Source organism: Papio anubis, chromosome 5 (genome assembly GCF_008728515.1).
Source record: "Papio anubis isolate 15944 chromosome 5, Panubis1.0, whole genome shotgun sequence".
Lineage (NCBI taxonomy): Eukaryota > Metazoa > Chordata > Mammalia > Primates > Cercopithecidae > Papio > Papio anubis.
In genome coordinates this window covers 119,274,407-119,290,211 of record NC_044980.1, presented here as the reverse complement: position 1 = coordinate 119,290,211, position 15,805 = coordinate 119,274,407, and the positions used below count along the sequence as shown (strand labels likewise).

Below are 15,805 nucleotides of genomic sequence, written 5' to 3'. Positions count from 1 at the left end.
GCCTGCTGTCCTAGACGTCACTGATAACTGGTATAAATATGGTATAAAAATTGATGTTTCTTAAAAGAAATGATTTTGGTTTAAATGTATGTGTTTGAAAATCATGGCACACCCTCCATATAAACAACTTTGAGTGTTCGCTGGTGACATCTGAGTAAAAAGGATTTAGGGTATGGCTATGGGTGAGGTACATGTGTATATGTGAGGTATATGTATATAAAGAAATGAGTGAGAAAATAATGCTTAGGGAAAAAGGGAAGTTAGTGTCATCTGGAGGCATTTAGAACCTATAGTATTTGGAATTACAACAAAGGAAACTTGGCATAAAAGATTAACCATAATATAAGTATCTATAAATATAGCTAAATTTAAAACAATTAATATTTGCCATATACAATAAAGTATAGGGTTAGCTTTTTTTAATTTATTTTTTAATTATACCAACCTTTGTGTCTTTTCCAAAGACCTTAGAATGAAAACAAATCCAGTTTTCTGATACAAAGAGCTTTCCTTGGTATAGTATTTCTTTCTGTAGAGCACAGGTAAAGCCTGGGAGAATACACACAGGTACAGCATCATTTAGAATTTCCATTTAAAATAAAAACCATGTATATATTTTGGTGACTCAAGGATGGGCAGAGAATACATTCATACTCAAAAGTTTTATTGCCTCTTCTTCTGTCATCTTTATGGAAAGAAAGCTGTGGCGACCAGTTTGTTTTTAAATTCAAAGTCTTACCAACTTCAGTTTAAATATCAGAATGAAAAGGCAAATCTACTATTGCACCTGAGAGACGAAGAATGGTGTTTTACAAGTCTCCTCTATCATGTGCTGGTATTAGTACACCTGTTCCCCTTTTCCCCAGTATTTTCACTAATGACTGGTTTCGAAATAGATGGCCTCACTAGAGGAAGAGCACATAACCCACACTTTCTGTCTGAAGGTCATGGCAGGAACCCAGCATCTTGCCTCAACTTTTGCACATCAAGAGAGGCTAGAATGGAACTTTGGGCCCCTTGATGAATCACTGCAGAGCCCAGTAGGCGTGCTTAACTAGCATGCTGGGCAAGATATTTAGGTGACCATCACACCCTTCATAGTGGCATCAGCACGTGTCTGTCCATGTCTAAGGATGTGAGTTTTCTTTTAGTCTTCTTCTAGTGGCCTCTCTTGCCCCAGGCTTGTTATCCTAAATCTTAAAGCAATGTAACCATGTGCATTTCAGCAATAAATAAAGAAGGGAAGGGTATCATGGAACCATCTTGGGTGACTCCATACCCCATGGAGAACTGTTTCTTTTTCTCCTCTGTGATCTTTTCACGCTGCCTGGTGAAAGCTGATTGAAGCTGGTGTTATTGTTATGTTATGACTTTCAGAAACCTGATCCCCTTGGTGACTCAGTCCATAGACTGTGCCCTCTTTCTTCCCCAAAACTAATGATCAACTTTTCAAATATGTAGCTTAGAAAGTCAAACAGGTCAGAACTTACTTTGCTTCAGTGGTTCCTCTGTTGGGACACTAAGAAACAACTTGTGAAAGTGCATATTGGCCTTGTACTACAATGAGAACAAAATACAAGCATTACCACTCTCGCTTTCTTGTGAAACATCACAAATTCAACTTCAACAACACATTTTCCCTCCCTTAATAGTATCTTTGGGAATTCCTTCTCACTGATCTTATGTCTCTGACACAAGCCTTCAGTAAAACAGTGAAAGTCAGGGCACACAAGTTTCATTTTCTAACAAGTTTAATGCTTTGCTGGTTGGATATAATGATGCAGCTGCTGGTCAGCCTACTGCTGAGGAAACAGGGCTAGACAAGGATGTCCCTAATCAGAAAGAGGATGAAATTTTAAGGAATCTCATTAGGGAGGGTACTGGATCCCAGGTACTAAACGTACCAGCGAGTACTCTCAGAAGAGTACAGTGGTTCAAAGCTTTGTAGTTAGGTAAACCTGAGTTGAAGTCTTGGCTGTGGTGGCTCTAGCTCTTGGTGTGTGACCATGGCTTAGTCCCTTTATCTCCCTGGGCCTTGGTTTCCTTTTCTGTACCAGAGGGCAAAAACAGTGCCTGCCTCAAGGTATGCCATAAGGCTTAAATGGGATAATACACATAAAGGACCTATAGTCTAAGGCAACATATGGCCACTCTTCCTACTGTATTATTGTGAAGGCATTTCCTTAGCCAGTGACAGGAGTAGGATGCAGTAGGCTACTGTCAAGACAAGTAGGATTTCATCCAAAGACTTCACTCTCCAGGGCAGCAGAAAGCCCAAGACTATGAAAGCTGCAAATCACTTCATTTTCAAGGGATCTGTTTTCACAACTGTGACAATAACAATGGATAGCCAGCAATTTACAGACTGTAAAACACTTTCATCTGCATCATACAGCTATTAAGAGGTAGAACTGTTAGCTGGATGTGGTGGCATGTGTCTGTAGTCCTAGCTACTTGGGAGGCTGAGGCAGGAGGATCTCTTGAGCCCAGGAGTTCAAGCCTGCAGTGAGCTATGGGGTATAACTGGATCCTCTCTCCACAGCATCAATCTGCCTCATAGGATACTTCTGAAGAAAAATTCTTATAAAGAGAATGGGTAGGAGGCCCTGGATGGCTTATTATCCAAACCAAGAGTGGTCTCAATGGCAAAACTGGCCCTGTTTTACCATAAAGAACTACAGACCAGGTCATCAAGACGATAGATGGTCCCTGCAAGTCAGCTATTTTATAGATAAACACCTTGCAGAAAGATACCTTGATTAAAGCTGGGTGTTGTATGGCTTCACTGAGCTTTTGTTTTCAATGGCTACAGTGAGCAATGGTTGCACGCTTGATTTAAAATATGCTAGGCCATAAACTCTTCAAAAATGTCAACGTAAAAATTGGCAAAAGAGGTAGTGGGGCTGATTTCAATTAAAAGGGACATAGCAGGCTGAGTGCAGTGGCTCATGCTCCTAATCCCAGCACTTCGGGATGCAGAGGTGGGTGGATCGCCTGAGGCCAGGAGTTTGAGTCGAGCCTGGCTAACACGGCAACACCCTGTCTGTACTAAAAATACAAAAATTAGCTGGGTGTGGTGGTGCACATCTGTAATCTCAGCTACTCAGATGGTTGAGTCATGAGAATCACTTGAATCCGGGATGTGGAGGTTGCAGTGAGCCGAGATCATGGCATTGCACTCCAGCCTGGGCAACAGAGCAAGACTCTGTCTCGGGAAAAAAAAAAAAAAAAGAAAAGACATAGCAAATACATGCAGTATGTGACTCTTGATTGGATCCTGGAGAGGAAAAAAACACCTTTATAAAGGATATTTATTACCGGGACTACCATGGAAATTCAAAAGTAGATTTTATATTAATAATATTTTAATACATTTCATATTTAAATTTCTTGGGTGTGCCGACGGTTTTTGGTTTAGCTCTTAGGAGGCACATATTCAAGTATTTAGAGGGGTGAAGAATTAAAAAAAACCCAAACTCCGGGCCCCAGTACATGCATCACACTCTCTGATGACATAGAACTGGGTTTTGTTTCCTATCTGGGTGTATTTTAGAGCAGAACCAAAATTAGTTTGGAGAATAATCCTGACCCTGTTCAAAGGTCTTACTCCTCTGTGTGCAGTTGGCTGGCCTACTACTATTCAGGTAGATGCCTTATCAGACTCTTCAATTTCAGTACAAGGATGTCACAACTCCCCTTGTCTTGTTAATTACTGGATAAGCACATGACTCTGTGTTGGTCCCTAATCTCTGGGTATTTGTCAGAGTTCGAGGCCACAGCATGGAACTCATCACCATGCAATGTGCTGAAAAGTGAGTTGTGGAATATAACATTGATAAAAAATGGACTGGAGGAACTGCTGCCTGTTTGTTCCTCTAAATTGTCTAAACTCTATGCCTATCTTAGTCTTGACCAGCAGGAAGGTGCATGCTTGAGTTCCTTCTTGTCACTGGCTTCAATAGTCTTGTCACCCCCTAAGACAATACAAATTTCATTCTTAAATTACCTGGCCGGAAGATGAAGACTTTTTTCTTTCAGTCTTAGGGTCATTTTTGCTTTCTGTTTTACAGTCGTTCTTATCACTTGCTAAAGAGGCACCATCAAAACTGGATTTTGACCTAAAGAAAGAAAGTCCAGGGTTGTCTATAAGATAATTTTTTTTTTTTTGAGACAGTTTTGCTCTGTTGCCCAGGCTGAAGTGTAGCAGCATGATCACGGCTCACTGCAACCTCCCCATCCAGGACTCAAGCGATCCTCCCACCTCAGCCTCCCGAGTAGCTGGGACTACAGGTGCGTGCCACCATGCCCAGCTCATTTTTTTGTAGAGATAGGGTTTCACCATGTTGCCCAGGCTGGTCTTGAACTCCTGGACTTAAGTGATCTACCCGCCTCGGCCTCCCAAAGTGCTGGGATTATAGGCATGAGTCACCACACCTGGCCTATGAGATACATTTTTCATTAATTTATTGTAATAAATCTTGATTATTATACTATCGTCTAAGAAAACCTGACATTTGTTTTTCTTTTCTGGATATCAAAGATCATTCATGATACTCTGAGAGCATTTACACAGCACATGCTTTAGGACACTGGAAGGATTTCAGCAGGCTGTAATCAAAAACTGTAGAAATAGTAACTTATAGAGGGTGAAATAACGATCAAGTTGTGAAAATAATTACGTCATTTTAAAAGTATTTTAATCAGTATTTAAAAAGGAGTACTTGAGGCAAACTACTAAATAGTATTGTGGCTATAGTTCAATCAAAGAATATTTTTGTTTCAGAATTCCACTAATATTTAACAAGTATTAATTGAGTGGGGCATTGTGTTAAATGTCTTGGGGCCCATAACACAGTCTTTGTCCTTAAGGCGCCTGTGTACGCATGCATCAAACACTTTTTAAAAAAGGCAGTACATGATTTAGCACCAAAACAAAAACAAAAACAAAAACAAAATATTACAGCAGTTAGGAGAAGGTATGGAGCCAATAAGTCTAACAGGAGGTGAGAGAAGAGGAAAACAGGCTGGGCACAGTGGCTCACGCCTGTAATCACAGCACTTTGGAAGGCCAAGGTGAGCAGACCACCTGAGGTCAGGCATTTGAGACCAGCCTGGCCAACATAGTGAAATCCCATCTCTACCAAAAGTACATGGGCATGGTGGTGCGCGCCTGTAGTCCCAGCTACTTGGGAGGCTGAGGCGGGAGAATCGCTTGAACCCGGGAGGCAGAGGTTGCGGTGAGCTGATATTGCGCCACTGCACTCTAGCCTCGGGGAGAGAGCAAGATTCTGTCTCAAAAAGATAAAAAAGTTAAATTTAAAAAAGTAAATAAAGAGAAGAGGAAAACAAGAGAATAATGTGGGCTTGAAATGCTGGGCCTAAGAGGATAAGCAAGAATCAGGTATGAGGAAAAGACACAACACATCCCGGAGTGGAAATACAATACAAGTGAAATCAGAATAAAACCAAAATGAAACCAAAAAACGTGTGTGAAGCCAAATCTTCCTTTTTCCTGTTAAGGACAGAGGTCAGAGCTCCAGAGTTTCTTTCTAAGGCTATTCTAGTCCTGGTTTTCCATTTTAGTAGATGTGTGCATTTGTACGTGTCTTCAACCCTACGGCTAAAAGCAGTCGCTTCAAAGTAGCATGCATGGATGATTTTTGGAGTTATATATATAAATACGTTTTACGATCGTGAAGTTGCTTTAATGTTTCTGGGAGGAAATGGCACATAAAATCCATGATTTCACGATATTATTCCTTAAAATGAAGTTCAGTTAAAAAAAATTGGTTCAAAGTGGATTTAAGAACAATCTGAAGTAATTCAGGTGGTACATGGGTGTCACAGATAAACAGAAAGGACTGAAGTTAGAGAATCATGCTCTGGTTTTCTCAGCTGTGAAAAGATGGACTATATGATGTCTTAGGCCTCTTCTAGCTACTACAGTGTATGATTCCACAGTGCTCAAATCACAGGTCAAATACCCCTCAGCTGTTCAAGGCAAATGAATTTAATTTCAGACACAGGCCATTAAAGCTATTCACAGATGTAAATTCCCTGGGAATTCTAGGGATTACTTTTTTTTGGAAGCTATGAAAAAACATTTGTTCTCTATTTGAAAATAAAACTATCTGTACAAATGTCAACTTACCTTTTATTTATACTATTCACAGATTTGAATTCATCATCTCTACTGATTCAAATCAATAAATGTTAATGGAATGGGCAAGGAAATGATCAGACTGTTTGAAGATCCATGGCCTGCAAGCAAATATGACAAGTAGGGTGGCTCTACCCTTGATAATTTCAAAAGGCAGAAGCAATAAGGAGGTTCATCTGCATGACACTGACCCCTGTGGACAGGGTATGTATGTATATAATACTGATTTCTTTGGGTCTTTTCAACCCTGTTATTCTCACTTCCTGCAGGTGACAAGAAGCCCAGTGCAAAATGAAAATGTGGGGTCCCTTATATAAAAATTAATTAATCTTTTGAGACAAAGTCTCACACTGTTGCTGAGGTTGGAGTGGCACAATCTCGGCTTACTGCAGCTTCCACTTCCTGGGTTCAAGCAATTCTCCTGCTTCAGCCTCCCGAGTGCATGCACCACCACACCTGGCTAATTTTTGTATTTTTAGTAGAGACGGGGTTTCACCATGATAGCCAGGCTGGTCTTGAATTCCTGACCTCAAGTTATCCACCTGCCTCAGCCTCTCAAAAGTGCTGGGATTACAGGTGTGAGCCATCACGCCCGGCCCCCTTACATAGAAATTATTAAGCATTTCTGGATAGCAAGAGGGGAGCATTAAACCAAGTGTGGGCCCTTTCCAGCTGCACAGACCACATGCCCATGAAGTGTAGCAAGCATGCCCCGTGAGAGTGTATTATTATTACTGAAGCCTGGGGAAGTTGGAGTAAAACCAACAGTGTTTTTAAGGTGCCTGCTGTAATCAGCCAACAGTGGTGAAAGACATGAGAAATAACGTGCCTTGTGCCTTTGTGAAGAGAAGCATTAGGTGAGGCTTTGAGGGGAGACAACTAGAGGAAAAAAAATGGTTAAACTGAGATGCTGGCCAGGCGCAGCGCTCACGCCTGTAATCCCAGGACTTTGGGAGGTTGAGGCCAGTGGATCACCTGAAGTCAGGAGTTCAAGACCAGCCTGGTCAACATGGTGAAACCCTGTCTCTATTAAAAGCACAAAAATTAGGTGGGCATGGTGGTGCACACCTATAGTCCCAGCTACTGGGGTGGCTGAGGGAGGAGAATCGCTTGAACCTGGGAGGCGGAGGTTGCTGTGAGCTAATGTGCCACTGCACTCCAGCCTGGGTGACAGAGTGAGATTCCGACTGGAAAAAAAAAAAAAAAGCGAGATGCCACAAAACAGCATGCAGGAAAGATGAAGAGATAATTGGGAATTAGGGTCAGAAGAGGAAAATTTGGGGAAGAGTTAAGACTTACTCTTGGTCCTGAATGAAGCATAGATTTGGAGAGAAGACATGGGCTGGTAAGCCAGGAAGGAAGCAAAAAGTGGAGTTAATAATCTTTCAGCAGAGACCAAAAGAAGTAGAAGGTAGCAGTTCTAAAAGTTCTAATAATGGTGAAGGACAACAATCATTTCTCTATTCAGTTTAGATAAACTGCACTCACCCATCACACACTCTTGGTTTAACCGCTATCTTTTAAGTGCCCCAAAGCAACTTTAGTCTCTACCAAACGGCAGTTGGTGCCTCTGAGAATGATGAGGCTACAGCTACACATCTCAAAACCACCTCTCCCCTCCAGCCCCACAACCAAACCGCCCCTCCCTCTTAGTCTGTCACAGGAAACTGGTGGCCTGAGGGGTCCCCGGGATGGGGATTCTTTTCCTTGGCTTTTTCATGGCCCCCAGGAAAATGAGACACCAGGTGGGCACACCCGAGGCTAGGCAGACACTCCAACCTGGCCAGCCTTCCCAGGTGCTTTCTAAACATATGCCTGAGAGTGGGCCACCCTGGCCTCATCACTTAGCAAAATCAGTACTTTCAGAAAGGTGCAGATGCTCTGCTGAAGGTTGGGGCAGGAGGGAGAAAAAGATGCTGCCTGGGTATCGGGGAAAATGTTCACTCTTTCTCAGGAGTATTATTTGTCTATAGTATCAATACATCCTCACTCTTAACAAAAAACCCCAGCTCCTCCCATAATGCCCTCTCCCCAAAAGACAAAAGAGAACAAAGAGAGTCAACGGAGGACTCACCGTAGGCTAATGATTTTCTTCTGGTCTGGGGAGTCGGCCTCCACAGATGGGGTAGGGGATTGGGCTGTTGGCGACCTGCAGGCTTTCTTTTTCTCCTCCACACCATTCTCAGCCTCTGAGCTGAAGAAGAAAGGAAAACGCTTCACCTTAGACATTCAGAGAGAGGTAGTTGGAAGGAAAACGATGAAGTAACCTGGTTTTCTAGAGAGTGGAATGATTTTTCATTCCCCATTGATAGGCTAGTTAACTTTGACAGCTAGGCCCTTTCCCAATCTCCATTCTAACCCCTTGCCTGGTGCCCCAGTGGCAGTAGCTGCAGGTCATACCTGTTTCACTTATAAATGCCAGACTGTGTGGACTTGCTGGCTCCCAGGTCTGTGTTGCCCAGCTCTGTTCTGCATAGTCTGTGCTGCCCAGCTCTGCTCTGCATAGTCTGTGCTGGGGAAGTCAGATCACCTGGAGGCTGGAAGGGCCCTGCACACGTGCACACGCACACACACACGCACACACGCTCATGTGTGGCCTCCTGCAGGTGTGAGCCTTCCCTCTGGGAACCGCCACCCCTTTTGTTTGCACTTCTCTTATGTCATTTACATGTTGTTTAACCAAGCAGTCCCCTAAGCAATTTACAGTCTCTGATCTTTACAACTACCCAGACTAGGTAGGAATTACTACCCCCATTTTATAGATGAGGAATCTGAGGCTCTTGCTATCTTGCCTAAGTTCAGAGAGCTAGCATCTGTCTTACTTGAGATTCAAACTCAGTATGTCTGTCTGCAAAGCCTTTGTGTTCTCTCTCTCCATCCATCCCTCCAACCACCTACTCATCCATTTATCCCCATAACTAACTCTTCAGTGTGAGAGCTCCAGGGTGGGGTGGGAATCTTACTCATCTTTGTCCTAACCATGGGGTCTAGGATAGTGTTGACCTACAGTCATGCTCAATAGGCTTTGGAAAAACTGGGTCTGACCTTGGTAAAAGAGAAGGTGGAAGGGAGTAGAGGGGAAGGTGAGTCAAGAGGGTTTGTGCATAGAACCAACAAACAGAGGACAACCAGCATGGGGGATGCAGAAGTGGGCTCCCTCAGTCGGCCGGTGAAGATCTCTTGGGAAGCAGGGGAAACCATTTCCAATGGGAAAGTGGGAAAGGAAGGGATGCTGAAGGAAAAATACAAAATGTTTTTTATGGATCAGAACTTCTTTGGTGTGTCAGCTCAGTAAAACACAAACGATACTTCTGAGGATGTGAGGACTCCACGGAGACTGAGCATAAAGAAAGACATGTTAAGATGGCATTGCTATGAGAGATTAGCTAATCTTCATTTTCATTTACCACCTATTTGGTATTCTTACCTGGATATGACTATGCAGGCAGGAAATGTCAATGGATAATTTAAGCTGTCTGGTTGCTTTGCTAACCACTTTTCACAGCATATGAAAATTGCAGCCTAGGCGACGAGTCCTATTGTAGTGTCAGAATCAAGGCCAGTATATCTGACAAGGGTATCTAACTAATAACTCCCACAAATGGTTGCTACTTTTTTTTTTTTTTTTTTGAGATGGAGTTTCACTCTTGTTGCCCAGGTTGGAGTGCAGTGGTACGATCTCGGCTCACTGCAACCACTGCCTCCCGGGTTCAAGTGATTCTCCTTAGCTGGGATTACAGGCGCACGCCACCATGCCTGGCTAATTTTTGTATTTTTAGTAGAGACGGGGTTTTGCCATGTTGGCCAGGCTGGTCTCGAACTCCTGACCTCAGGTGATCCGCCCACCTTGGCCTCCCAAAGTGCTGGGATTACAGGCGTGAGCCACTGCGCCTGGCCAAATGGTTGATGCTCTTAATTTTGTGGTAAGAATTTCTTTTTTCCTAGTAGATACATATCTGAGGACAGAGGTCCAACCTTCTATTTCTTCAATTCTTCTCAAAGTACTTAAAACAGTTACATACATTAAAAGGGCTCAGTCCATAACAGAATTGCATTATGTGGCAAAGGTACATGGAAGGCCAAGGCCTTGAAATATTATTAGGAAAACCCTGTTTTGGTTTAAATAATAATTGGACTTTATTAAACTTAACACCATGTTTAATTTGTGGACTTAAAGGATTTTAGAATAGTTAAGAGGCCTTAAAACACATCTCTGGCTTTTTTCTCTTCCCCCAAAACACACACACATTATCTCTCTTCTTCAACAGATTCAGGCAGAAATCTACTTGAGAAGCCCTCTTTAAGTAGAGACTGGGTATAGAACTGCAATAATCCATCTCAACATTTATTCAGATATTTACTGGATTTTATGCAGGATCAGATGAAGACTTAGAGGGAGAGCCAGAGCTGTCCTGTACAGAATCTTTGTGTACAGAGAGCCACTCCACAGGAGGTGCTCCTGGCAGAGATAAGGTGCTCCTTGCTCTGGGCAGAAGCGACCCAGCACCAACGTCAGATGTCAGCAAAACTGAGGCTAGATTTCAGTCCCTCTTTGCCCCTGACCCATCTTGGTCAGGCTTTTGTGTGCAGTGCAGGTGACTAAGTGCTTAACCACATGAGGTGGTCCTGTTTTGGGACTCAGCTTAGCACTGAAAAGATTACAGTGCATGCCTCTAGATTGTCCTACTCAAACAATGTCTTTCAAGGATGGAACATACAGTTGTACTCGAAGTAGCTTTTTTCTACATACTCTCCACTTTATTTCTCCTTCAGCTTGTGTCTTGTCTTCAGCACTGGTTCTCTCCTTGAAGGCCCTAGCCAGGGGGCACATCCTCCACATTGCCTAAAAGTCTCTATGCTGCCTGCTGATTTTATAACTCACTAGGCATCTAATTAATTCATACCTTGTACTGGTACCTTTTCTCCCAAAAATCTTAGTTATCCAGCACTAGACTAAGTTCCTCAAAGGCAGGGAATGTCTATTTTCTTTTCCACGGCACTCAGCTCAGCATTTGCTCACAGTGGTCATTTACAGGTTGAATAATATGGATTAATTATGTAGTATCTCAAAGAGGAAGCGAAATTCACCTACGGGTCAATTCGATCTTAGGTTTTTGCTTACTTAAAGATGCTACAGGCTCAAGCAAGTTAATTCCTCACACAGGCAAGATTATTCCTGCAAGCGTCCCTTGCCTTGGAGGTCTTGTCAGCAGCAGACTGAAACTAGGTAGAATTCAAGCAGCAGAGGCTAGCGTGTGTTTGAGTGAGCAGTGTGGGAGGGGAAATGGAATGCTTCCTCAAGGCCTTTTGGAAACTTTGAAGTCAATGAAGCTGAATCAGGCCTCTCCGCAACTGTAAAGTTACGGTCAATGAAGCTGAACAGGTTTCATTTAAATCATGAAAATAAGGAAATCAGGTTTTATTTATTTTTTTTACCAGAAGACAAAGCCCTGTTACGGACTTTGACTAAAAGAGTCAACTGAAAAAACAAACCAAAAAAACCAATCCACCTATTTCAACAAATATTTACTGGACTGGTCCCTGCTGTCAGGGTGCTCAGAGCTTTGTAGGTAAGACAGGTAAGTGAGCTGGCAGTTGTTAAGTACCCATAGAAGTAGAGTACCCATAGTTAAGTACCCATAGAGTAGACGATGCTGGAGACACAGGACCAACCTTCACTTGACCTTGGCAGGTTATTTCTCCTCCCATCTCCAACCCACTTTAAGCATCAGTTATGGTCCCTGCCTGAAAGGTTTTTAGTAGAAATTTCAAAGCAGTGAGATAGTCATGCTTATAATAACGAAACCTGACTTCACCTATTAGGGGACAGCATTTTTATTTTTATTTATTTATTTTTTTGAGATGGAATTTCACTCTTGTCATCCAGGCTGGAGTGCAATGGCGTGATCTCCGCTCACTGCAACCTCCACCTCCTGGGTTCAAGTGATTCTCCTGCCTCAGCCTCCCGAGTAGCTGGGATTACAGGTGCCTGCCACCATGCCTGGCTAATTTTTGTATTTGCAGTAGAGACGGGGTTTCACCATGTTGGCCAGGCTGGTCTTGAACTCCTGGTCTCAAGTGATTTGCCCGCTTCGGCCTCCCAAAGTGCTGGGATTACAAAGCATAAGCCACCACGCCCGGCTGGGGAAAGCATTTTTATTACTGGCTAGGAAAACCTCGTTTCAATAAAACACTGCCACACACTGTTACACAATTTATAAATACAAAAACAGGTTGTACAATCCCTATCAATCATCTAATATTTGTCACTTCCCAGACCTCATTAGTTTGATGACGACTTAAATTTGGATTTCACAATTTTTCAGAATTAGAACTCTAATGTGGAGGCAACCATCATTCCTCCTGGAGATAGTATCTGTGAGTTTCAGGTAAACTCAATATGCCTTTCTCTTGTCACATCACTGGCCCTTTGCCCCTCCTGCTGGGAATGTATTGTATTCAGGCACCATCATATGCAAGTCCAAGTAAATAAGTAGCTGAGGGCAGAAGTTATGATTAAGCTGTGTCTCAGGTGAAGGAAAACAAGTGTTACACTGTGGTTCAGTCCAAGAAGGTGTGTTCCCTTCTACTTACAGTGGTGAGTCCCTGTGTTTGAGTCTACTTACATGTTAATCTAAGCTAAAGGCATAAAAATATGTCACTAAGCTTCCTTATGGTAGCAGAAGTAGAGGTAGTTTTATATCTACCATTATTTTTTAAGAAATCTCTGATCATTTTAAAGCCACAGTCTTGACCAACAAAGGTTTAGAAGAGTCTTGAAGATAGGATACGTTTCATCAGAGGGTCTTCATAGAATAAATTCCTGGAAATGGGATTGTTGTGGTGGTCATGGGTGGGTCTCTGAAAGTAGAGTGTTGCTGAAACCCTGTAGTGAAAACCAGGTTGGCATCTGGATTCACCAAGATCTGGGGCCTCATAGGCGTTTGTGTTCAGAGGGCTGCCTGCTCAGTGGCTCCGTGGCTGGCAGACACTCTTTGCGAAGCAAAGAGCTGGGCTATAGAGATGGAAGAGGGCTGGACAGCAGCCATAGTACAAATAAAGAGAGGCCTCACAGGGACTAAAAGAAGGAAATAGAATGGAGTGTGGAAGTACAAGAGTGAGCAATGGAGACAGGATGGCTGGGAAACCCTTTAGCTTCTCCAATTTCATAAACTCGGAATCTCCCAAATTAGATTTTTATAAGTCAAGAAGAATGACCTTCCATTTACAATTCTGATACACATATTTTTGTTCGGACAACCATACATTTCATTTATCTATCTACATATTTATTTCTGAATAGGCATATAAGTATAAAATTTAAAAGTTACAGATAGAAAAACAAATTTCTTTTTACTCCTGTTTCATGGTGACCCAGTTTCTCTCCACAAAGGCACCTGCTCTTCCCAGCAACTTGTGTGTCCTTCCTGGGAGAGTCTGTGCACATATCAGCATGTGCATTTTTGAAGTACAAATGATAGATAGCATGCTATTCTACACCTTGCTTTTTTTTTTTTTTTAACTTATTGTATCTTGGTGCTCTTTCCCTGTCAGTACCTATAGATCTTCCTCATACTTTTTAAATGACTGCATAAAGTTCCATTGTGAGGATGAACTGTTATTTAACCAGTTCCTTATTGACGGGGCATGTAGGTGGATTCCAGTCTTTTGCAAATACTAACAACATTGCACAAATGTCCTTATATGTTTATAACGTGTGAATAATTTTCTGGAAATGGAACTGCTGCATCAAAGGGTATATGATAGAAAAAACGTTATAGCTATTGCCAAATTGCCCTCAGTAGACATTTTGTGATTCACACCCAAATATACAACAGTGTTTATATCTTCTCACTAATAAAGTGTTAGCCTTAAAAATATACATATTTTGAAGTACCTAATAGCTGGCACACAAAATAACAATAATCATTTTAATCATGACTAGTGCTAAACTTTTTGATCTTTGCAAATGTAAAAGGCTAAAAAATATTCCATTACAGTTTTCATTTGCATTTTCTTCTTAAGAGTAAAGCTGAGTGTATTTCCATATATCTAAGCGCTTATTAAAATTTTTCTTGTTTTGTGAATTAGTTGTTTGTATGTACATTTTGCCAATTTATCTAATGGTTTGCTGTCACTCAGGCTGGAGTGCAGTACAGTAGCACAAGCTCAGCTCACTGCAACCTCTGCCTCCCAGGTTCAAGTGATTTTCCTGTCTTAGCCTCCTGGGTAGCTGGGATTACAGCTCAGGGGTTTGAGGCTGCGGTGAGCCGTGATTGTGCCACCACACTTTACCCTGGGTGACAGAGTGAGACCCTGTCTCAACAACAAAAAATGGTAGCTACTGAGGAGGCAGATAGGGGATGGGAGAGGTGGGATTGAGATCATTATACAATTTTAATGAGTTATAGTATTTTGGTAAGCATTTAAACAATTTTAAAAGTTTTATTCATATCCTTGTAGCAAAGATGTAAGGTACAGAGTGGATAATAAAAATCGGTGGATTTACTATCTTCAAATGTTTGAGCTCTTACTATGTGTAAAACCTCATAGCAGATTTTATGTTCTCAAAGGACTTAGGCTTTACTGGGAACTTAAGTTTAGTACATAAAAAAAGAACAAAACATGTCGTAAAGGATATTGTGTCATAAAGAAGGTGTCTAAGGAGTTCAGAAACCTCTTCTAATTGTAAAGAGGAGACTCAGAGAAGTTGTGTGGAAGAAATAAGCATGACACCCTTGTGTATGGGGAGCGCACCATGTCTTTTCTAGTTAAGTAGAAAAGTATTATAGCTGTCAGAAATATATTTCAGTACGAGAAATGTAAATTATATTTCTATTTGTTGTATAAAACAGTAAAAATAAAACAGCCCTTTGGATTGGAGACATCAAAACTTTCATTACTGCATCACAGCCGTCGGTGCCACCTCTCTGCCCGAAGAAACGCTGTAGGTATACAATGATTATTGTGGAAGGATTGAGATTTGAGCTGGATACATACAATCTGGACTCATAGAGATGCCATAAGGTCATGAGAAACACAAGGAAAGGCAGAAGCAAAATATGCAGACAAGGAAAAGTCACTCTCACAAGGAAATCCAGTAGTTTTTTTTTTTTTTTTCTGAAGTACAGGCAGCAGGAAGAAGCAGAAATTAAGTTGTGAAGTTTGATTCCTAACGAGAGAAGGCTACTTTTAGACTTCATTTGACTGGTGGCAGGTATTAATTGAAGATTTTTAAACAGAAGGAATGAAATGACAAGATATTAAATGCCCACCTTTTATACATCATGGACCTGATGAGCTATGGGCTTCTGGAGGACTATATTCCTATTTGTACAAGAACAAGGGAGGGTGGAAGCTGGAGACGAGAGAAAACAGAAAGGCAGGTAGGGAGGTGAATCTGAAGGCAAGAAGCAGACACTGCATTGGAGGGAAAATCCAGAGATAACATTGGAATGATTAGGGAGAGCACGCAATGGAGAGGAACATCTGAGAACACCAAGATTATCTGGGGGATGGAGAGGATGGCATTGCCACTAACAGTTACAGGGAACACGAGAGAAACTGTAGTTTGGTGGGAAGGATTTTATAAATTTAGTTTTAGACATAATAGATGTTATATTGATAGCAGGTAGAAAACTGTAT

At 41.9% G+C, this 15,805-nt stretch overlaps 1 protein-coding gene across 8 annotated transcripts in view; it reads right to left on the bottom strand.

Annotated features, from left to right (window-relative positions):
• GRAMD2B (GRAM domain containing 2B) overlaps positions 1 to 15,805 on the bottom strand; it is a 120,919-nt gene that overhangs the window by 24,971 nt on the left and 80,143 nt on the right. For 4 of the 8 annotated variants that reach the window (XM_009209006.4, XM_009209007.4, XM_017959824.3 and 1 more), the window contains exons 2-5: positions 8,235 to 8,354; positions 4,007 to 4,118; positions 1,491 to 1,557; positions 446 to 549 (exon numbers count right to left, since the gene is read on the bottom strand). In XM_009209006.4, coding sequence (XP_009207270.3) covers positions 446 to 549; positions 1,491 to 1,557; positions 4,007 to 4,118; positions 8,235 to 8,354 — 403 coding nt within the window. Of the gene's footprint in view, positions 1 to 445; positions 550 to 1,490; positions 1,558 to 4,006; positions 4,119 to 7,459; positions 7,503 to 8,234; positions 8,355 to 8,560; positions 9,785 to 15,805 lie in introns of those variants that run through there. The other 4 variants (XM_009209008.4, XM_017959822.3, XM_017959823.3 and 1 more) reach the window with 2 other exon arrangements.